Source organism: Panthera pardus, unplaced genomic scaffold (assembly GCF_024362965.1).
Source record: "Panthera pardus isolate Hobbes unplaced genomic scaffold, ASM2436296v1 HiC_scaffold_11, whole genome shotgun sequence".
Taxonomy (NCBI): domain Eukaryota; kingdom Metazoa; phylum Chordata; class Mammalia; order Carnivora; family Felidae; genus Panthera; species Panthera pardus.
This window is the reverse complement of record NW_026526666.1, coordinates 95,293,419-95,317,643: the sequence shown is the minus strand read 5'-3', so window position 1 is coordinate 95,317,643 and position 24,225 is coordinate 95,293,419. Positions and strand designations below refer to the sequence as shown.

Below are 24,225 nucleotides of genomic sequence, written 5' to 3'. Positions count from 1 at the left end.
CTGTTTTCTGTGGTATATATACCATTAGAGAAACTGAATGCACACCAGGAGAATACTCAGGGCAGCATTGCTTATGACCGCAGAAATTGGAAGTGACCCAGAAAGTCCCAGAGCAGTAGAATAAATCAGTTGTGGTATATTAGGCATTACAGTACACTAGGGATTTTTTTTTTTTTTAAGTTTTATTTATCTATTTTGAGAGAGAGAGCATAAGCAGGGGAGGGGGAGAGAGAGGGAGAGAGTGGAGCCTGATTCGGGGCTCAAATCCATGAACTATGAGATCATGACCTGAGTAGAAACCAAGAGTCAGATGGTTAACCGACTGAGCCACCCAGGCACCTCTAAGTTTGTTTTTGAGAGAGAAAGACAGAGAATCCCAAGCAGGCCCACCCCAGTTACCACAGAGCCCTGATGCGGGGCTCAAACTCATGAACGGCGAGATGATAACCTGAGCCAAAGTCCAGAGTCAGACGCTTAACCAGCTTATCCACCCAGGTGCCCTAAAGGATAATTAAAAATGAAAGAAATAGTTACATGTGCAGGGATCGATCTCAAAATACTTCTGTTTTTTTTTTTTTTAATTAACTTTTTTTAATGTTTATTTTTGAGGGGGGGAAGGGGCAGAGAGAGAGAGGGAGACCCAGAATCTGAAGCAGGCTCCTGGTTCTGAGCTGTCAGCACAGAGCCTGATGTGGGGCTCGAACTCAGGAACCGCGAGATCATGACCTGAGCCGATGTCGGACGCTTAACCGACTAAGTTACCCAGGCACCCCTCAAAATACTTGAGTAAAAGATTAGCGAGTGGTAATTCAAAAACACAAAACTAAATAGTATGTCACTTAGAAATCATACAAGACTGGGGGCACCTGTGGCTCTGTCGGTTAAGTGTCTTACTTTGGCTCAGGTCACGATCTCGCAGTTCATGAGTTCAAGCCCCACATAGGGCTCTGTGCTGACACCTCGGAGCCTGAAGCCTGCTTTGGATTCTGTGTCTCCGGCTCTCTCTGCCCTTCCCCCGCTCATGCTCTGTCTCTCTCTCAAAAATAAACATTAAAAAATTTTTTTAAAAAATCGTACAAGACTCGGGGCGCCTGGGTGACTCAGTTGGTTAAGTGTCCGACTTCAGCTGAGGTCATGATCTCACAGTCCATGAGTTCGAGCCCCGTGTCGGGCTCTGTGCTGACACCTCGGAGCCTGAAGCCTGCTTTGGATTCTGTGTCTCCGGCTCTCTCTGCCCTTCCCCCCACTCATGCTCTGTCTCTCTCTCTCAAAAATAAACATTAAGAAAATTTTTTTAAAAATCATACAAGACTTCGGGCACCTGGGTGACTCGGTTAAGGTCCAACTTCAGCTCAGGTCACAATCTCGCAGTCCATGAGTTCAAGCCCCATGTTGGGCTCTGTGCTGACAGCTCAGAGCCTGGAGCCTGCTTTGGATTCTGTGTCTCCCTCTCTCTCTGCCCTTCCCCCACTGATGATCTGTCTCTCTCACTCTCAAAAATGAATAAATGTTAAAGAAAAATTTTTAAAAAATCATACAAGACTCGTAAGAATCATTTAAAAAGCTAAGAATGATTGATACAAAAGCCAGGATAGTCGGGAGGGTTGGAGAAGACCCAAAGCTATGAGCAGTAGAACATAAGGAACCTCTGAGTTTTGTGTTTCCTAAACCGGGGAAATAAATGCATAGGTGTTTGTTTTATTCTGCTTTATTTATTTTTTATTTTTCTTACATTTATTCATTTATTTTTGAGAGACAGAGACAGAGCACAAGTGGGGGAGAGGCAGAGAGAGAGGCAGACACAGAATGTGAAACAAGCTCCAGGTTCTAAGCTGTCAGCACAGAGCCCGATGCGGGGCTCGAACCCATGAACTGGGAGATTGTGACCTGAGCTGACACCGGACAGTCAACCTACTGAGCCACCCAGGTGCCCCCTTCATTGACTTTTAAACTGGTCATTGGGTTCACTGGATTTTCATACTTAACTCACCTGTTTCATGCTTTGCCTTGGCTTTGACTGATTGCAAGAAGCAAGGCACAGAATGCAATCTTTCCAAAGATTGCATGAGGCTTTTGAAGCAAAAATCCGCAATCCCTTCTCTTAATATGCTTTAGCTCAGGTTCAAATTGAAGGAGATTTCCTGGCGTGCTCTTTCTCTATACTTGAGGAACAGCCTATGGACATGCTTCTGGGACTGGACATGCTGAAACGGCATCAGGTAATTAAGTGCTTCACTATCTTTCTGCACTGACGTTTTGTATGTTACATGGGTATGATTGCATCATTTCTCTTGGTTATATATACTAGAAAACTGAGAAAGCATGGCTTTTGAGACTTGGAAAGATCCCTAATTAAGGATGTCATCATACATGGTTTGAAACGATTTATCAGTAGAAATAGAATCTCTTCTTGTGAAATCTCTCTGAATCTGTTAAATCCCGCCATCTGTTTGAGAGTATAATGGGCAACTTGGTTCTCTTGTGTTACTTTCAGTTTCTGATTAGAACTCAGGTAAGTTTTGATGGGTTTGTAGCGGGATCTAGAAAACACATGATGATTTTACTGCTAGTATGAGTTTAGTAAATCCTTCACAGCTTGTCAGTGCTTAAGGAAGAAGGTGTAGGTAAGATGCGGGCAGTGGAAATGTTTGTTTAGTATGGGGAGAATGAGTTGTAACTATGTTCATTTACAATCTTTGTATTTCCACTCTGAAATCTAATAATTTGTTTAAAGATAAACTCTTCTGGTTGAAGAAGCAATTAGTGTCCACTGGGTGATAAAATTTTCCCAGTAAGGTTTTGTATCTAGGCAATATTTTTGTTTTAAATTTTTTTTTAAACGTTTATTCATTTTTTGGTAGAGACAGAGCGTGAGTGGGGGAGGGACAGAGAGAGAAGGAAACACAGAATCTGAAGCAGGCTCCAGGCTCTGAGCTGTCGGCACAGAGCCCAATGCGGGCCTTGAACACACGGACCGTGAGATCATGACCTGAGCCGAAGTCGGGCGCCCAACCGACTGAGCCACCCAGGCGCCCCCATATCTAGACAATATTTTTATGTCACTAATACTGTTTTTTGGTTTTTTTTTTTAATGTTTATTTATTTTGAGAGAGAGAAAGAGAGCAGGAGCGGGAAAGGGCAGAGAGGGAGAGAGAATCCTAAGTAGGCTCCACACTGTCAGTGCAGAGCACAACTCAGGGCTTCATCTCATGAACCATGAGATCATGACCTGAACTGAAATCAAGAATCGGACGTTTAACGGACTGAGCCACCCAGGTACCCCTATGTCATTAATACTCGTTTTAATACCGAAATCCTATAAAACATATATTGCATTAATATTCTAATCAAGGTGCAGAATTTTAAGTAGAAGGGGTGAGTGAATGCATGTATTAATAAAACCTAATTTATTAACTTGTCACTCTCTCCCCATTTTTTAGTCATGATATAGACCAGTAGTCTTCAGCTTTACAGATAGAAAACATATATGTGTGTACTGTCCTATGTTAAATAATTAGAAAAATACACAGAAAAGGAGGGTAGTTCTAAGTACGAAATAAAGATTGCCTTGGGGTGCCTGCGTGGCTCCGTTGGTTAAGCGTCCAACTTCAGCTCAGGTCGTGATCTCACAGTTCGTGCGTTCTGTGCTGACAGCTCAGAGCCTGGAGCTTTCTTCAGAGTTGGTGTCTCCCTCTCTCTGTATTAAAAAAATAAGAAGAAAAAAAAATAAAGATCGCCTTGCCCATATACCACTTTTGAGATGATTGGTACTTTGTGCAGTAAGCACAATATAAATAGTAATGTGAATGTATAAATGGTATGTCTCAGTTTTTTAAGAAAAAATCATCTCTGTATGTCTAAAAAGTGGGGCTGCTGATTATGCTTGGCCTTTTTCCCAATTTTGTACAGTGGATGTGTATTACATTTAAATTCAGAAATGAACAGAGGTTGGGTTAGACAAATATGTATAAAACTACATCATATAAAGATGATTCTCCTATAAGCTTTTTTTTTTGATTCTGCTATAAACTTTAAATGTTTCAAAAAATACTTAAATATTAGGGGCACCTGTGTGGCTCAATCTTTTGAGCTTCTGACCCGACTTCAGCTCAGGTCATGATCTCCTGGTTTGTGAGTTTGAGTCCTGCATCAGGCTCTGTGCCGACAGCTCAGAACCTGGAGCCTGTTTCGGATTCTGTCTGTCTCTCTCTGTCTCTCTCTGCCCCTCTCCTGCTCACTCGCTCACTCTCTTTTCTCTCTAAAAAACAAACAAACATTAAAAAAATACTTACAAAAAACTTAAATATTTAAATTCAGGATAACTTTTCTGCATGGTGTTTTATCCGCTATCATCCGTCTTTGGTTTCTTCCTTCTAAGTGTTCCATCGACCTCAAGAAAAATGTGCTCGTGATCGGCACGACAGGCTCACAGACCACCTTCCTGCCCGAGGGAGAGTTACCGGAGTGTGCCCGATTGGCGTATGGGGCGGGGCGAGAGGATGTGCGGCCAGAAGAGATTGCAGACCAAGAATTAGCAGAAGCTCTTCAGAAATCCGTGGAGGATGCAGGTATTTGCAGTGGCCATGCTCTGGGATAACTTGCTCGTTGTTGTCAGTGAGCCGGGGAGGTTGGAGCTTGAGAGGGCTTGGGGACCTTTTCAGTTCTTAATTCATGTCATCGTGCTGTCACGGATGTGTTCCTTGTCCTCTCTCAATACGGTAAAGAAAAACTCGGTGTTTCAACAGATCCATTGCTGTGTGCTAGGTCCCTTGGGCAGTTATTTGCTTAAGCGCATTTTGGTAGGCTTCCTAAAAAATCTTGTTTCCTTTTTCCTAACACAAATTCTTGCAGCAAGCAGACATTTCCTTTTAGTTCTGCAGTTTCCCTGAACATTTATTTTCCTTTCCTTAGGCCCGCTTCCTTTGAAGGATAGCATTGTCGTCCTGACTAAGCAGTCCTGACCTTTTTAATTAATATCTACTCAAAGCGCTGCTACCAGAGACAGAGGAACCAACAATAAGGAGCATAACTGAACACTAATCAGAATACAGGGTTTATGCTATTAATGAGATCGCATAGTGTGTTCTTGGGCCAAATTAGAACCGTCTGCAAACCCCTGACACGGGGATTCCTAATTCACTTCTTTGTGAGTCTCAGTTGTCTTGGTTTAAGTCTAAAGACCAAGCCAAGTTTTCTTGGGTAAGCTGGAAGGACACATTCTCGATGAAATCCTACCTCCATGTGATCATTTTCCCCATCTGTTCTAAAACCGTGACTGTGGGATGCATTTTCTAGAAACTGAAGAGAATTAACTTTTAAGTTGGGGTTATTTTCAAGTCTTGAGCTATATTCATCAGTGACTAATACCACATGTTGTGTTTTCTGGTACAGTAAAATGTATTAGAGCTACAAGTTCAGGGAATAGCTTTCTCCTAAAGACATAAAAGATAGGAGCTTATTAAAAAAAAGAAAAAGGCAGCCAGATTTTGCCAGTGTTTTTATGGAGAGCACCCAAGGTGTAGCCCTGAGCCTCTTTAAATTAAAATGGGTGTGGGTAGCAGATGGCCTTTTCCAAGCCGGCTGTGTTCAGTCTGCTCCTTGACACCTTTTGGCACCTTTGAGTTGTACATACAAAATACAGCCTTGGTTGTAGGAAGGGGAATATTCTGAACAGCCATGGAATGAATAGTTTTAAGCTTCCCTGCAAGGCAAGCTTGACTGAGTTTGACATACCCGCTTAGGAGGTTTTACCTGTTTTTAGTAACTTGTCAGTTGAGTCATCATTCTGGGTATTAATAAAATGAGGATGTATTACCATCTTGTGAAATGTCTATTTTCCCCCTACAATGTGGTGTTTTTATTTGAGAAGCACTGGCTGATGATAGCAATGCTTTCTAACCTACTAACAGTTATCCTCTTCGGGTAATTACCTTCTTGTAATAAAAAGTTAAGGAGATGAAAATAGAAACCACAGGTGTTTTCAGGCATAGTGAACAGAATGTGGCAATTCAAACTATTACAAGGAGGGGCTCCTGGGTGGCTTAGTTCGCAGAGCGTGCAGCTCCTAATCTCGGGGTCGAGAGTCTAGCCCTTCGTTGGGCGTAGAGATTATTTTAAAAACATAAAAAAATAAGATAAAAAAATAAAAATAGTTTTCAGAAAAGGATTAAAAGGAAGTGGGTTTTTTGCCCAGAGGATGATATTTTTTTAGTGACGATACATGGCTTGTGCTAATTTTTACAATATTTAAATAGTGAATGAATTCTACATCAGGTCTGTCTTGTTTGGAACGCTGACTTCCCAGTATCTTCAAAATCAAAACTCTGGACATAGTAGGTGAAAGTATTTTTGCCAAAAACTGTTCCTTTGGTGGATACCTTATACCATAGTATCTTTTATCTTTTCTATCAGCAGAAAAATAAGTCAGAACAGGAGCCATATCTGATACATTTTCTAAACACTGACTAGAAGAGAAGTTAAGCCAGGACGATCCAGTTTCATTTGTTTTTCTCCCAAAAATAAATGTCAACTGAGAAAGAAATTGGGAAAGTGACCGTCACAAGTGTTCGCTCACCTTGAAGATTGCCATAGCTTGTAATCCCATCCATGGGTCTGCTGTTTCCACCTGTCTCACACGTCTGCCCATGAGTTCCATGTGTGTGGGTGTGTGAGATGAATTCCTTCCCAAGTTCTATTGAAGATCTGTTGAAGTTGACACGTTGTTCTATGTATTGTGAGAGAATTAAACCAACCAAACTACAGAAGCATTCCCCAACTTTGACTCTACCAGCTCCTGATTATAAGACGGCAGAGGAATGGAGACAATAACCCCGCATGCTGTGTGGTTTGCGTTGTTAACCCAAGTTTGCTTGTCTGTTTCCTAATTCAAACAGAGCGTCAGAAGCCATGATGCATGTAGTGTGTGTGTGCTGCAGCTGGAGTGGGCCCCAGACCAGGTATTTATAGACGCCACGTTCAGCCTTCCATCCAGTTATCGTCTGTGCTCTGAAAGTCTCTGTGTCCGCCGCAGTTTTGGAACTTAGCTTCTGCCATCCATGTCACCTCGTCTAATCTGGTTACAACCAGCCTGTATATACATCCGTATGTTGGCATGCGTACACATCGAAGTATAGTTTCCTATTTATAGTTTCGTCAACTGTTGTGGAACAGTCCAAGGAGGGGAGGGAGATCCCAGTCAAAGCCAGGTCCATCTGGCCATTGTGAATAGAGCAAATCAAGAATATCAGCCCCACAGCATGTTGTTGTTGAAGATAACTACACCGTTAGGGGTTTCATGAGCCTGTTTCTTCTGGAAAACTGGAAGTTCCTTTTTCATATCCCTGCACACAACTGCCTAGACTGGTAGAAGGGCACTTCTACCTGAAAGAAATTTTCGTTCCGCCGAAGACGAAATCGGGGCTTCGGCCAGGTAAACTTGTCTGGGGGCACAGGTTCAATAACGTGGGCAGCGCTGAGGTTTAATTCTCCCTGAAACGGGAGTTAAGACTTGACTCTTCTCTCCCTAGCCTCGCAGGGTCTCCCCGGGAGACGCTCTGTTCCCATCTCCCTGGAGTGTAAATTTGGGAGACGGCAGCCTGAGTTTACTGGCTGATTTATCAAGAGGAAAAAAGGCAACTGCCAGCCTCGGGCTTTATACGGGGTTGCAGGCTGGTTGTGATTAGATACCTAGCACTTAATTTCTTCGGTTTTTTCTTTTTCCTTAGAAAGATGGGGTAAAAGTAGGCACAGTTTAATTATTCTTAATATCCATTGTTCTCATCCCCTTCTCCTCACCCGTAGTACTGAGCCTGTCCCCTACGGTCAGCACTTAGGCCAGTGAAGTCTCAGCTCTTGGAGGACCGTGTGCTGCTTTCTTAGCACAAAACACACACTGAGGCCACGTTCTCCTTGACCTGACACAGGGATCGTAACTGGCGTGCCAGTGCCCGAAGGCCATCATCACATGCCCCGTGCTACTTAACTCGGATATTTCACTGTGATGCATCTTTTCTGTTCGCATCAACTCACAACTGAACCTCTTTCAGAGTCGGCCTTAGAGATTGATAAATAAAACTAATAACTGTTTCTAGACACTGATGGATATAATTTACACTGAAGCAAATGCTGTTTTCCTGTTGACCTCTAAACTATATTGTTTCACCAGAAGTCAGTAACTTCCCAACAGAGTCAATGCTTTATCTCATTGTGCTGTTAACCGGTGTCGGATTAGAATGATTTAGAGCCATTTGAATCTGGATTGCTTCCTGACTTCTTAAGATCAAGCCCCCCACAATGGATGGCAGTCAACACGAAGCATTTGAGTCTGAGAAGCATCTGCCCTGAGAGATTGTATCGTGAAGTAGTTTTTGCTGCCACCCGTTGGCATTTAATTAACAATCTTCTAGTCACTGCATAGAGGTCAGTGTTCGTGTCGGTGGCAAAAGGAGAGTTGGAATTGATGTTTAATGGCTTCGTGAGGTGGTGTTTGAGCCTGCCACCCTTGAGTGCCCAGTCAGTTGTATTGAGTCTAAATGGTCATTGCCTGTCTGAAAACTATTATGAACCGTCCGCCTTTGCTGCCAGGACCCTACCCCCTTTCCCTGCCCTAAAAGACTTCAGTGTCCTCACTTAGTTGTACCATGTTAATGTGATAAAGTAACTGATAAACCCTTCTAAGGTTGCCGTATTTGGCAAGGTGATGATTGGATCTAATCTGTTTGCTCTTTACCTTTATTTTTGTGCTTTGAGTCCTTGCTCAGACAGCTGTCTCATGATTTGGATCATGGGAGTTTGGATAGAAATGAATTAAATAGAATATTTGTTTCTCTGTCTCCTAGAGAATCCTGAGCATATTCTCCTTTCTCTTTATAATTCCCACTCTGTTCCAGATATAACTGGTTTTAGTCTTGTCGTTTGAAATGCTAAAAGTGCATTGATGTGAGAATCACTCTAGTGCAGAGATCCTCAAAACCTGTAACATGCTTCAGAACCACCCGAAGAGCTTTTTGAAAGTGCAGACCCTTGGGTTTACTCCCAGGGATGGTGCCCCAGAGTGTGCATGCTTAGCAAACAGGATTTCAGGGCAAGTGATAGAACACACTCGGAGAAACTCTTCTAAGAGGGTCGGACCCACGGAGAATAAAGATACATGAATGTCCTTCAGTCTTGAGCACTAACGCAGCCATTATGTGGATGTTTATTAATGGTACTTAAAGAAAAATACTGAATTACAGTGTACATGTTTTGTTAAGAACGTGCCTATCTCTTATTCTGATGCTGTGATGTTGAATTGTCTACCCCAGTGAGAATGGTTCTTGTATAAGTATCAGTATAAGACAAACCCAAGTTTAAGGGCCTGATTTTGTTCTGTCCTGTTGAGATTTGTATCATCTGAGAAGTGATTGGCCTTTGTAACCTGCTAATTAATCTCTTTTCCTTTCCCTTTTGTTCCATGTAGAGAAAAGTGGTAAAGAAACTACCTCACTGGGAATGTCATCCTTACCAACTTCAGATGGATTTAACCATCCAGCCCATCCTTCAGGACAGAGTCCTGAGATTGGTAATCCTATGAGTCTTGCTCACTCTGTCTCTGCTTCAGGCTGCCCTTTCGAGCCCAGTGACCCTGACAGCATTGAACCTAAAGCTCTAAAGGCTTTGAAGGCTTCCGCCGAATTCCAGATAACCTCTGAAAAGAAAGAACATCTTCCTCCACGGGATCTTTCTGATTGTGCTTCTTCAGCAGACAGCGCTCCAGCCATGCCTCTGCAGAATTCATCCGAAGAAGCCATTGTTGCAGAGAATATGGAGAAATCTGCTGAAAGAAGCACCCAGGGCCTCAGATCTCCTCTCCACACAAGACCGCAAGCTAGTTTATCTGTCACGACTACTAGTGTGCAGGAACCACCGGGGTTTCTAGGTGAAAAGGGTTGGCATCCAGAAAGTCAGAACCCGAGTCAAGGGAACGGCCTTCAGCAGCACAAAGAACCAGGGAATGAACAGCATGAGGTTGTACAACAGAATGCTCTACATGACCAAGAACAGGAACATCTCTGTAACACAGAGGACTTTGAACTTCTTGGAGAAAGGCAACAGAATCCACAAAGAAGTGTTGATTTAGAAGCTACAATGAAAGAAGACAGGCTACAGCAGAATGTGGACCTTCCAGGTACAGAGGAAAATACTCTACCTTCAGGATGCTGTGGCTGCCCCCATTCAGAAACACTCATGGAAGTGGATACAGTTGAAGAGTCCCTAGTGGCTGTGCCTAACTCAGCGGATGGTCAGAATGCCAATGTCAAGAACATCGGTGCACCCGATCTCACCTTAGATAATCCCCTGATGGAAGTAGAAACATCAAAATGTAACCCTTCGTCCGAAATTTTGAGTAATTCAATTTGCACTCAGGATTTACAGCTCCCAGACAATAACGTTGAAATGTCTGGAACAAATAAAGAAGATGGGGATTGCTCCCCGTCTTTAAGTCTCTGTGGCAGTTGTCAGCCTTCTGTGGAGTCAGCAGAGGAATCCTGCTCATCTCTAACGGCAGCCTTGAAGGAACTCCATGAACTTTTGGTCATTAGTAGTAAACCAGCTTCAGAAAATACATCTGAAGAAGTTATCTGTCAATCAGAAATGGTAACTGAGGGCCAAACAGGTGGGAAGGACCTTTCTGAAAGATGGACCCAAAGTGAGCATGTTGTAGTTACCCAGAACGAAGAGCGTTCACAAGTCTCCTTTCATCAGACCGTAACTGTATCGGTGAGGGCAGAAAAGTTAACAGACACTTCAAATGGTGCTGGAGTAGAAGATGTAGAAGATATTAATGTCAGGGATCCAGGTGATGGCCTAGTAACTGATAAGGAAAGTGTCCCCGAGTCTAGGGAATCCGAGAACAAGAGCAGTTCTGACGCTCTAGCCTCAGCAAAAACGTCTAATCAATTACACTGCACCTTAGGTGTAGAAATCTCACCCAAACTTTCAGCAGGTGAGGAGGATGGTGTCAGTCCCACATCTGAGCAAACGAAGTCCTGGTCCAATTTCACGTTGGTTGAAGATCTGGGTCAGGGCGCACAGAATCCGGTGACAGACGGGCCTGAGACACGACAGGATGTCTGTCCTGAAGCCGCAGGGCCACTTGTTGACTTTGAACCGCCCACCAGCCACCCATCGTCAAGTCCCTCCGTTCTTCCACCACTGATTTTTCCTGCTGCAGACATTGACCGGATTCTCCGTGCCGGCTTCACTTTGCAGGAAGCTCTTGGGGCTTTGCATCGAGTTGGCGGAAATGCAGACCTTGCACTTCTTGTTTTGCTCGCAAAGAACATTGTAGTTCCTACATAACCAAGGAAAAGTGGGCTAAACCATCCTCCATTCCCTTAAAAAAAAAAAAAAAAAAGCTATAGACACACAACACACTCTCTCTCTCTCTCTCTCTCTCTCTCTCTCTCTCTCTCTCTCTCCTCTCTCTCTCTCTCTCTCTCCCTCTCCCTCTCTCTCTCTCTCTCTCTCTCTCTCTTTCACTCACCACGTACACAGTATATGTAGAAACCTGCAAGCAGAATGTTGAGCCAGATTTTTTTTAAAGATTTTTTTCGGCCAAAGTAACTTATCTCTTGTCTGATGAATTTGTCTATTCTATTTGTTAAAATTTGGGCCTTTTAAATGTATTGGCAGTATGTGCATACAAAAGCTTTTTATTATCAAGATGATGTATTCTGGAATAAAATTGACGGTTTTGTGTATAGCATACCATTTTAGAATGAGAGTGAGTGCTTTAAAAAGCAGAAGCCATGAGAAACCCTACCACCCATGCAGCTGAAAGCAGATCACCTTCCCTCTTTGGCTGTGTCTGTGCTGTAGGCAGGGTATGGCTTGTTGGCTCAATTGTCCATTTACAGACTTGATCACATGGTGTGGTGTTTGGAATTACACTTCGTGCTCTATGTATTGGTGATGCATCAGTTATAAGAGGAAGTTGAAGAATAATTGAGTGATCTCTCCTACTAGAGCGGTATGTTTTTATTTGTGTGGTTAGGATTTGGCAGTTTTATGGGGTGAGTTGGGAGGATTTAAAACTTGGGCTGCTCTGTACGCGACAGGCTGCTGCATGGATTGCCAAGTATTTTGGGGTGGGGGGGGAATCAACATCAGAATGGAACGTGGTGCTACCCAGATAGAAAAGGGAAAAGCGTGTAATTCTGTTTGCAAATGTTTGGTGATGTGTCAAGGACCGGGAGTGAAAAATAATGGCCTGAACGCTGGAATTTACTAGAGAGTGGGTTTGCGAGCATCTTACTGATCTCACCTCAACCCTTAGTGACCAACACTGAACCCAGAGTTCTGCTAAGGGGTTGATTTGCCTGCAGTTCATTTCCTTTCTAAGCTCATCTACTGGGAAGTGCTTCCAAAGCTCAGTGTGAGCCGCGATCGGAGTGAGATATCGTGAAGTGTGATAACCTTGTCGCTGGTTCATCTTGGTGCTTGGAATGGTCAGCCTGTTTGGTGAGTGGCCTTTACGGCAATGGAAATAGTAATGGCAGTTCCTGACTCAAGTGGCCTTGGTAGAGATTTCCATCCCTTTCTTTCCTCAGGAGTTTCTTTTTTAAAGCAGGCGGCGTCACATTTGTGTTTACCACGTCAAGGTAGAGTGGGGCATAGTATATAGATGTATTTATTGTGGCCTTTTTTTATATGAGGACTAGCCCTTGGAAATCATTGTCCTGTGGGCCCCACTGTGCAATAATCCTACTGGATAGATTTTAGGTAGTTTTTCCCAGAAAATAAATTATCTTATGTACCCAGCAGGAATCTGAAATCTTGGTTTTATTGAAAAGAATTTTGAGAATGACTCCTGATTCCAAGCTAGAGTTTGCAATGTGTTTGAAACAGATGCTTCGAAAGGGTGATTCGTGAACTTAGTGTTAAATGATTTTGTGTGAAGTCTTACTCTCTTTGCAAGCTTATTCTTTCTTTCAAAATTCAAGTCATTGAGCACAATCAAAACGGAGGCTCATATCTCAGGAGTTTTTGACATTTTCATTTGGGGGCACTTAGAGACCTTTCTCTTCTGTCCTGTTCCGTCTCCTTTTCTTTTTGCTGTGACGTTTGTATGTATGTTGTGAGTCTTCAGTGATGTGGCGGAAAGTCACATAGATTCATCATGATCCTCCGAAGTTGGGAGATGGTTGGCAGAAGGAGTTGTGGTTTACCGTTTTCACGAGGGCGCTCCGAACAGCAGGTCAGCCAGGTTGTCTTTAAGATGTTCTTTGAGACAATCACATGCTGCAGACCCTTTTGCCTGCCCCACACCAAAGACGTAAGATGCACTAGGAAACTGCGTGTAGGATTTCTGTCAACCGACTCTTAGAGCTGCGACCATAATTAAGTAGTTGGTGCTATGAGGGAAGCAAAATCCAGTAGCAGTGCAGTGGCCCCTGTATTTGCTTTATGGGTGGTAACTGGGAATTTATTCTAAGCTAATAAATCTTTAGGGTTATAAAGTGGGGTGGGTGTGAGGTGGGGGAAGTTATCAGTGACAACAGACCCCTCCCAAGAGGCCTTCTGGGTGAAGACGGGCCTCCTAGTCTTTCTGAGCAGTGGCACACTGCTCAGCGGCTTGGCCACTGAATTTTCACAGTGCGGAGATCTGGGAATCCATCCTAGGTAGAATACAGAATATCAGTGTGGAAGAGGTTTTATTACAATAGCTTTTTACGTATGTATATTTATTTTTAGGAGAAAATCGAATAGGCCTATAGTTGTACATGTATTCTCCTTAGGAGTACCTTGAATGAATGAGCTGAACCCTCTTGCCAGATAGCCTTGTCCTTTTTCATCATTTATTTTTCAGTGTATAATTGCTTTGGATCCTTAAAACTTTATTTTCCTGTCCCATCATTTGTATGAACGTAAAGTCGCTGACATTATTAGGATTTTGAATAATTTTAAATCACGCAGTTCTTAAAACACAAAGGGAATTAAGGAACACGACACTAGTGAACTTTGTCAGTTTTACTAAAAGTGCAGAGATGCGAGATTAACTTCTCTAAAAATGAGGTAAAATCATTGTGAACTCCTCTGGTGGCCAACAGAACTGATCCTGGCCAGCCATCGACAGTAACGGGCCACCTTTCTGGATAGCTTCTTTGCCGTAACCAGTAACGGACGGTTCTGTGGTCAGTGCTCCCCTCCAAGGGTGGTCTCTGTTTACTCACCAGAGAGAGGAGAAGGTTGTCCTTCCTGGAGGACTTCTGCAGTTTACCTTAAGTTGATTTCCATGGGTAGGAATGTGCTTGGTGACCAGACAGCTGTGCCTAACACAGCTGTAGATTTTGCCCACTGAAGCTGGGAAGAAGGATTTCCACTTGTACCTGTGTAGGCCCCCGGGCCCCAGCCGGCAGCCTTCATCCCTCAGTTTGGGCTTTAGGCGTTAACATCTAAAGATTACCAGTGGCTTGGCAAAGAGAATGGGATAGGTGGTGGGTGGGTGTTAAAACTGGTCTGCCTTGGAGCCTATGAAACCTCCCAGCGCTCCTTGTCTCCATATGTACTAAAGGAAGACACAGCCCGTGTGGTTTTTTTTGTTTTTTTTTTTTTTTTGTCCAAAGCATTTCTCTAGCAAGAGGGTTGCATAAAAATGGAAAGACACATGAGACTTTGTGTCACCAATTTTGATAACCAGTTAAAACTGGAATCTGCCTGTTCTTCCCTTAGCACAGCTTTCTCTCTCTAGTAAAAGCCATAAAAACTTCATTGGTTTAACCATCAGCTCATATGTATATATACATGTGTGATTGACAAATAGCCTACAGTTAATTTTACATAGAATGAAAAGCAAGCAATTTTTCTATTTACAGATATATCCTCCACATACGGTGGCTTTTATCCCACCATGTATATAAAAACAGCCTTGCCGGTAACCAGCCAGGAAAGTTGCAGTGCGTCTGATTTCCTTTTCCTACCTGTTTGCCACCTGCAGTGAGAGCAGGCAGCATAATTGAACTGCTGTGTGTTTCAAACTTGTTATCACCGGTAACATATCCTAAGAGAAGCTAACTAGATTATGCATTCTTCCAATCTCTAGCACAAATACCAAAAAGCCAAATTTCTCCTTTGAATTTGGTTACTTAGTATAGTCTGTGGCTGAGTTAGAAAGAAACCGTTATCAAGAGTTTCCCTTCCTAGAAGATGAATGTTAACATTTTAGGAGTTCCATAAAATAGCTTTTTTCCTGGAAGAATTAAAAACGCCAATTCCTCGAAGACCAAGTAAATTTAAAGCGTGTCCTTGAGAACTGTGGAAATGCAAATTCATGGCTCAAGCTCTGTATCTTAGAGGTCCCTCGGTGTTAGTGAGGTGTTCCTAGGAGTTCGTTAAGATTTTAGGGGTAAACCTTTGAAGTACTTGATTTTCTCTTGTGCCTTAGTTTCTCCAAGTAGCAGAGGCATCACATTTTGGTGGGGAGTGAAAGTGGAAATATCAGGGAGAAAGTTTGAAAATGGCCTTCCTAGAAATAGAGGGCGTGCATGGAGTTGGTCCTAAGACTCACCTTCAATTCAGAATTATCCTGCACCAAATCATTAGATTTCCTTAGACGGAAAAAATTCCAATAGGGCTTTTTTGCATTGGGAGTACCAGAAAATGGTTTCTAGATGTTTATTAGATTTTTCTTCATTGCACTATCAGTATTGTGGTGGTTAAGACACAGAAAAAGTTTGAGAAAATCTGGTACTCTTGAGGCCTATACAGTATGAGTCTTTGATTAAGAATTCATTGATTCATGGGGCACCTAACTGATTCAGTCGGTGGGGCAATGTGACTCTTGATCTCGGGGTCGTGAGTTCCAGCCCCATGTTGGGGTAGAGTTTACTTTTAAAAAAAAAATCGATTGATTCAAACATTAAGTGCCTGTGTGCCAGGTACTGGTGAGTACTGAGAACACAGGGGTGACTAAATCAGATTAGGAGCCTGTCCTCATGAAGCTTTGTCTAGTAAGGAGACATGAAGCAAATTTTAGCTTTAGGAGAAGGATCTGCTTTTGCCTATTAGCATGGTTTTATTTTAAAAGTCATACTAGAATGATTTGGTTCAAATTCAGAGAGTGGGAAAATCAGGCTCAAAATGGAATTCGATGCTTATTTAGAGCTTAAAACTGCTCTAAAATGTTTTTTTTTTAATTTTTTTTATGGAATCAGAAACCAACAAAAAATGTTCAAATATTTATAGGAATACTTGAAGAAATCAGTATAAATTATTTGCAAGTAATTTATGCTGCTGGGGTGGGGTGGGCAGGGTAGAAGTCCAAGGTAAACGGGAGAGATCCCAAATATGTAGCCGTGACCGTGAGCTTTCCCTCCCATCAGGGCATCCTTCCACGCAGGGTACGAATGTGGAGTGTGCCGGGGTATCCTCTCCCTGCCCGCCCCCCACCTTGAGCATGGCTGCTCTGGAATACTGACCATCTGGTCCCGCGGGACTTAGAGGATTCTGTGGCATTTGCTGCTTTAAAACAGCTGAGTGCAAAATGTGGAAATGAGAATCTAGAGCAGAAAATGAAGCAAGCGATAGTTCTGGGACTGGGTGGTGGGCAGAATTATTCACAAGAGGATTCGAGGCTCTACCAAATCTCTCAGCAGGATCGCTCCATCAAAAGAAAATTCGTTAGCCCATTCTTTAAAATGTCACCACGTATGTTGTAATCCTGAGGCATACAACCTGACTGCTAGTGACTTCTGAGGCTTACCATTAGAAAACTCCCAAGTTCATCGGATACTTCTTGGTGATTGGTAATTTAGATCCTCTGGGGGGCTGTAAAAGGTGAGGGGGATATAGCTGGTAAGTTTCAGGGCACAATGTTAAGGAATAAACTCCACAGAGAAAATGGCTCAAGGGTGTAGGAGTTAGAGAATGTTTCTTTTACCTTAAAAAGTTAGGCAGATTATCGAAGACGCGGGGTGGGGGTGTAGAATACAAAATTAGAATTTTTACAGAACTCTATTTCTCTAAATATGTACCATACGAAGGTTCTCATTAGCCGACTTGGGGAAGGGGCATGCTGGCTTATTTTTCCCTGGGAAAATCCGTGTCTGGTGGGAAATGATTTTGTTTACCAGGAGCTTGCTCTATATGCAACGTTGACTGAATGCGTCTGTGGTTTAGAGGAAGGTAGACCTCTCTTAATCTCCTACCAGAGGCAGTCAGATGAGCCATTTGGTTTCCAGATTCCTTCAGCCTGAGATGACCTGATGCCGACCAGACAGTTTTCTTTCCCTGCAGGCCCCACAGCTTTCTGAGTTTATGCCCCCTATCTGGGACCTTTCTCTCTGAATGATTATATCCCATTCTCTGTTCTCTCCATCACCCTTTTCAGATAGTTCTGGTGATGCACTCAGAGCAGTTCAACATACTGGTCATACTTGCTTTTCTCACCGTGCACGTACAGCGAAAATTGATTATGCTCATTGTTACTCAAAGTCCCGTCTTCATGGCGAGTTGAGCTAATGGCCTTTGCTCTCAAGGAAGCCTTGTTTACCAGTTTTGTAGCCACACTTGGCAAATCTTAGCAAACAGAAACCCTTCTCGAACCCTTTTATTTGTTCTTGCAATTGCTCATGTATTGCTTTTCTGACTTTTCTTTAAGCTTTGAGACTACTGCATCTTTAAAAAGCTAGGCAGATTGGCAAAATAGGCTTGCCAATAGCTTAGTCACTCCATAGCGCTTTGGTTTTGAGAGTTGGGAAACTCAGAACTTAAGGGAACCAAACTCAGGAATCCCACAGTTGGCTGCACTGTGCCCTTGGTTTAGGGGCTGGACATAGGACCTGTCTGCAGCTGAGTGAACTAGATGCATTTGGGTTTGAGTTTTTGTCACATACTGAAATGTTAAGTCAGCCCTAAATAATCAAAACACTTTATTTTTCTTTTTTTAATAGGAACTTTCTGAAGAAAAAGTGATGTGTAAAACATTTGATATTTAATAAGACAATAAAGTTTTTATCATAAGACTCTTGTTTGATCAGTTTCTTTTAAATTGAGATGATTACTTCACTTGAGTCCTGATCTGTCTGTCTCCCTGCCCCTTTGAACAGCTTGTACCCGGGCCCCGTGATTCGTGAGCCAGCTGCCTGTACCTCAGAAGAAATGGGTTATGCCCAAGCCCTTAAAGATAACTTGCAGATGACCACTACAGGGGCACGGCTATCTGAGCATGTCAGAGACGGTGCATTTGTGCCTGTGTGGGCAGCCGATGCCCTGGGACAGACATAACGCCGTGGTAGGGTGTCGTGGTTAGATTAGCCTCTAGAGCCAGGCTGCTCTGGCACTTACTGGCTATGTGACTTCGGGTAAGTTTCCTAACCTTTCTGTGCCTCTGTGTCCTCAGCTGTAAAATGGGGACCTTCTGGATGGTTTGTAGGGATTAAATGAGTTAATACTTTCAGAACAGTACCTGGCACATACTAAGTGCTCATTAGGTATTAGCTAGTATTCTTCATTGTGTCCCGTAAGGGGTTTGAGAACGCGAAATGCAGTTCCCAGAAGTTGGGCGGTTCCAAGAGCCAGATGTGGCTCTGCCCCGTGCAATCCGTCATTCAGGGTCCTAGGCTGCCAGGGCTCTGACCTTTTCAACACGTGACTTCCAAGATGACCTTGGATATCAGCATCCACTGACGGGAGAAGAGAATGAGGGTTGTTCGTGGAAGTTTTTCTACCAGGCCTGGAAGTGGTGCGATCACTCCTGTATCCGTTTCCCTGGCTTGGTATCCAGACGGCCATGCCGAAGCGCAAGGGAGGCCGTGAAGTGCAATCTACTCACGTGCCCAACGTGACGAGTACAGTTAGGGTCATCTAGCAGTGTTTCAACTACTACCCAACACCCCCCAGGGAGATGGCTCCATATATGTATATCTAGGTACTCAACTGACTTCAGTCCAGAATCCCCTGTGATCCCCTGCCCTCCTTCACGTCTTGATTGTGGCTTTTTATTGTTTAGCAAACTGAACTTGAGATAAATTATCTTGCTCCTGCACCTTGGGGTGCAGGGACAGAATAAACCGCATTAGCAAATCCCTTAACAGAAAAGAGAACAGGAAGTGCAACCCTTGTGAAGGGGTTGGGGAAACTCCTCTGCTTAAAACTCCAATTATCTTCAGTGGAAGGAACTCCCGTATCCATTGTCCATGGTCCCATCTGAAGCAGGTGCTAGGTCTCTACCTTCCTTGGGAGCTACACAGCTCTCTTGGCTTCCTGTTGGCACAAGTCTAGAGGACTGGGGGTTGGTCTGAAGGCTTGGAAGAGAGGCTGTGGCTTTTGAACTCTGGATTTGTGGTGTCTTCGGCAAAACAACTTCCTCCGTCACCGTGGCCTTCTGATTATCTGCTCCAGTCAATCCTCCGTTACCAGTAACCACACTCAAGAGTTCTTTCGTGTACACAGTCCTCAAGCAGGACTTCATTTCCTTATACAACCCTGCATTCAAGGCCCCAAATTTCTTAGCTCTGTTCCTTTCCAGCTTGGCTTGCGACAAGCCAGTTCTTTCCTAAACTTTGGTCTTTCTCAAACTGTAGAACTCAACACACAAACATGAGTTTTCAACCCTTCCTCGTAGACCTGAACTTGGGCTATGTGTTAATGTAGTCAACCATCCAAGCTGCCACGGGAGAGTTTTAGTAGATGTTTTGCCACTGAATTTTAAAGGTCTCCTATTTTTCTAGCCTCCCTAGATCAGTTTGCTTCCTGACCACCAAGACAGGGTCTTTTGGGTTTTTACGGTGACTATCCCATTTCAGTACCAAGTTCTGTATCAGGATAGGCTAACCGCTGTAACATACTCAACCCAAATGTAAGTAGCTTAACACAATAGAACCTTGTCTCTCCTTAACTAACAGTCCAAGTCAGTGGAGGCAGGAGGGCTCTTCACACCGTCATTCAGGAAACAGGCTTTCAGCATCTCTGCCATTTTCGCCCTGCTTCCAAGGTTGCCCTGGTCTACATTCGATTGGAAGATGATAGAAGAGAGAGTCGAGCTCAAGTGGTTTGTACAGGCCAGACCTGGAAACGGTACCTGTCCCTCCCTACACACAATCGATGAAAACCACGTAACTGGCCACACCTAGCTGAAAGAGAGACGGAAAACGTAGAGTAGCTCTGTGCGCGATAAGAGATTAACTAGCCCAGTTTTTGTCTCGGAAAGAATATCCGCCTTCTAATGTCTGCTCAGGGGACGGAGTCTCGTCTTGACTCCCGGTTACATATTCACAAATTGAGACCCCTCCTTCTGAACTACTGAGAGTCAATTACTTGTTGAGGGTTGCAGGATGATCTCTTTTCTATCCTAAAGCTTGTAAATGCCGTGTGTTTCATTTTTTACAAAAAATGTGCAAGTAACATAAGATTAATGATTTTGAGATTAATGAGTAACTTGGAAACACCTTTGAGGGGTTAGCCAATGTGGAGTCATTGCTTTGTGTATGGTTTGTATTGTGGGGTCTTCACTTGAGAAGATTTCAATGGACCTGGACCAGCTGGTATATATAGGGAGGAGTTTAGACAAATCCCCTCCCTTATCCTGTGACCATCCCTTGCCTATCTAATAAGAAGGACGACAGCAAAGGCTACTTCTAGTTGGAGGTGAGAATTATGTTGCCATTCTTCAGATCTCAATCTTTTGATAACCATTTGAAAATGGTTATAGAGTGATGCAAAATGTGAGACATAATTAGTTACTAGCAGAAAGAATTATGGGTCCTTGGCACAGAGAAAGGCGAATTCACTACATCTTTATGAAAACAAAAAACGGGGTAGCTGGGTGGCTCGGTCGGTTGGGTGTCCGACTTCAGCTCAGGTCATGATCTCACAGTTGGTGAGTTCGAGCCCCGCATCAGGGTCTGTGCTGACAGCTCGGAGCCTGGAGCCTACTGCTGATTCTGTGTCTCCCTGTCTCTCTGCCCCTCACCCACTCACACTCTGTCTCTGTCTCAAAAATAAAGAAAACATTTTTTAAAAATTAAAAAGAAAAAAAATCGAGCTAGAGTGCTTTGGTTCCTCCTAGGGAGTTACTAAAAGCCGACATTTTCCCTTTTAGACTCCAGGTATCTGAAATCACAGAGCCCTGCGCTGGAAATACTCCACCCACACCCCACACCTGCTCCTCTCCGTTTTCCCCGAGAAATCAATGGCAACATCATCCTTCCGGTTGCTCACTCCAAAACCTTGGCTCTTCTTTCTCAACCTACATCCAATCCGTCCGAAAGCCTGTTGGCTTCACTTCAAAACATATTCAAAATCCCATCATTTCTAGAACCCCGGTCCCAGGACCCCTCACCTCTCGCCTGGGTTACCCCAGTGGGTCTTCCTGTCCACCTGCATTCTGTTCTTCCTTAACACAACAGCCAGCCCGCACCTCTCCTTAAAACCCTTCAGTGGGGCCCCTTCCCACTCGGATAAAAGCTGAAAGTCCTTACGATGTCTCCAAGGCCCCCTACCCACCTCTCCGCCTTCCTCTCCTGCCTCCTTCCCCTCCTCACTCGTCTTCTGAGCCACCCTGACCTCCGTATTCCTTGAGCTCTTTCTCGCCCTCGAGCCTTTGGATCTGCCGTCTCCTTAGTCTGGAATGCTCTTTCCTCAGACACCTTCGTGGCTTTTTCTCTCACTTCCTTCAGGTCTTTCCGCAACTATCACCTCCGTAAAGGCCTTCTCTGGCTACCTGATCTGAAATCGAAGCCACCCACCCACCCCCTTCCATGTCATTTCCCTTCATTCTTCTCCGAGGCACCAACCACTGCCTAACATCCTTGCATTTCGCTTCTTGTCTACTTCCTTTCTCTCCGTCAGAAAGAAACTGCGGGAGGGTAGGGATTGATGCCTGTCCTTCTCACCGCTGTATCCCCAGTGCCTAGAGCGGTGTCTGATGTAGAGCGGATAGTAAGTCCATGGGCACCATCATGCTGCTGCGATTTCTCGTCTCAAAGGCCCCGAGGGGTTGTCCCGTAAGTGGAGTGACATAGCAGAACTGGGCCTGAAACCGGGCCAGGCCACCGAGGTCAGTTTGCAGGCTTAGGAATTCTAGCCTAGGATGACTGCTGAGTTTGAGTTTAGCATAGATTTTGAAAGAGGACTTTTTTTTTTTTTTTTTAAGTAATCTCTACACCCAATGTGGGGCTTGAACTCATGATCCTGAGATCAAGAATTGAATGCTTTTCAGACTGGGCCAGCCAGATGCCCTGAAGCAGTACTTTTCATTATACCCACATAGACAACTAATCTGGGACGTAGGCAAACAGCACCCCTTATGGTTGTGTAAGCTTTGACTATACTGTCTCATCCTCTACCTTCCTAGGATGGAAAAGCCCAAATCAGGTGTAAAGAGAAGTGACTTTATGTTGGGTCCCCCTTCTCTTCCATCCTTTTATTTCTACGGCCAGCTACAAAGGTTTTTTGCATCCCTATTGGATTAAAAATTAAGCAGAAGGTGGGGCGCCTGGGTGGCTCAGTCAGTTAAGCATCTGGCTTTGGCTCGGGTCATGATCTCACGGTTCGTGAGGTTGAGCCCCGCATTGGGTGAGCTAAAGCCCGGATTCTCTCTGTCCCTCACTCACTCGTGCTCTCTCTCTCACAATAAAATAAATAACTTTAAAAAATTAAGCAGAAGGGGCGCCTGGGTGGCTCAGTCGGTTAAGCGTCCGACTTCAGCTCAGGTCACGATCTCATGGTCCGTGAGTTCGAGCCCTGCATCGGGCTCTGGGCTGATGGCTCAGAGCCTGGAGCCTGCTTCCGATCCTGTGTCTCCCTCTCTCTCTGCCCCTCCCCCGTTCATGCTCTGTCTCTCTCTGTCTCAAAAATAAATAAAAAAACGTTAAAAAATTAAAAAAAATAAATAAAAAATAAAAAATTAAGCAGAAGACATTAATTCAACAAACATTGAGTATCATGTGCCAGACACAGAGTTGATGCTGTGAATACATCATCGCATGAACTGAGCAAAGGCATAGAGTCCCAGGGAGCTTATACCATAGCAGTCTCTTTGAGGAGTGACGCCAATAAGAACACGACAGGTAGTAATAAATCCTACAACAAAAATTGAGTAGATTTCTATGTTGGAAGGGACTAGAGACTCCTTAGTCTCTACTTAGTCTCTACCCTGACTTGTGCTCTGACTGTATCAAAAATAAATGAACTGTCAAAAAAATTTTTTTATTAAAAAAATTATTTTTATTTTTTTTAATTTTTTTAAAAATTATTTTTAATGTTTACTTATTTTTGACACAGAGAGAGAGACAGAGCATGAGCAGGGGAGGGGCAGAGAGAGAGGGAGACACAGGATCCGAAGCGGGCTCCAGGCTCCGAGCTGTCAGTCCAGAGCCCGACGCGGGGCTCGAACCCACAAACCGTGAGATCATGACCCGAGCCGAAGTCAGACGCTTAACCGACTGAGCCACCCAGGCGCCCCGGAACCGTGCTCTTTACATCTCATAAGTGTGACCTCCTCTGTGCTTCATCTTACCTGGTGGAAGAAGAAACAGCACGGAGAAGGAGTACGCCTTGCTCAGAAGCCCAGCCGAGAAGTTGATCGCTTTATTTCTATTCACGTTCCGCTAGAGAGAACTTGATGGGATAGCTGTGCCCACTACAGAGGAGGACGTAATCTGGCCCTGGGCCTGGCTACGACGCTGTCACTGTGGAGAGAGCGGATTTTGGTGAATAGCTGGGTGGCCCCTGCCACCCTGGGGAAGAGCATCCCTGCACAGGTCCTCGGGTGTGAACGCACGAGGACGGCACAAGGGCTGGCACAGGTCCCGGCACGCACAGCCGAGGGCTTGGGAGATGAGTCAGGGAGAGAGGCTGGACCAATCAGCTGTGACCTTGGAGGCCAGAGAAGAGTCCGGATGTCCTTCCAGATGCCGTGACATGAAGATATGGAGGCGTTGAAGTTGGGAAGTTGGGGCGGCCGGGTGACTCAGCTGGTTAAGCGTCCAATTGTAGATTTCGGCTCACGTCACGATCTCAAGATTCGGGAGATCAAGCCCCACATGGGGCTCTGCACCGTCAGGGATCCTCTCTCTTCCCCTCTCTCTGCCCCTCCCCTGCTCTTTCTCTCTCATTCATGCGTCTGCTCTCTCTCTCTCTCTCTCTCTCAAAAATAAACAAACTTAAAAAAAAAAAATAAACTAGGAGGTGGAATGACTTCCCAATTTTCACCAAACTGTCTTGCTGACTGGACAGTGATGAGGA

The 24,225-nt window shown here is 44.2% G+C and overlaps 1 protein-coding gene and 1 long non-coding RNA gene across 8 annotated transcripts in view; one reads left to right on the top strand and one right to left on the bottom strand.

Annotated features, from left to right (window-relative positions):
• The window catches only part of LOC109274159 (protein DDI1 homolog 2), a 37,397-nt gene extending 25,976 nt beyond the window's left edge, over nt 1–11,421 (top strand). For 2 of the 7 annotated variants that reach the window (XM_019461484.2, XM_019461483.2), the window contains 3 exons: nt 2,116–2,219; nt 4,379–4,568; nt 9,458–11,421. In XM_019461484.2, the coding sequence (XP_019317029.1) occupies nt 2,116–2,219; nt 4,379–4,568; nt 9,458–11,340 (2,177 nt within the window). In that variant the 3' untranslated portion in view covers nt 11,341–11,421. The other 5 variants (XM_019461490.2, XM_019461489.2, XM_019461487.2 and 2 more) reach the window with 5 other exon arrangements.
• Nucleotides 11,422–12,804: 1,383 nt separating this feature from the next.
• Nucleotides 12,805–24,225, bottom strand: LOC109274160 (uncharacterized). The gene is made up of 2 exons (XR_002083473.2): nt 23,498–24,225; nt 12,805–13,658 (listed from the first exon to the last, which is right to left on the bottom strand). It is a non-coding gene; the product is annotated as an uncharacterized LOC109274160 (long non-coding RNA).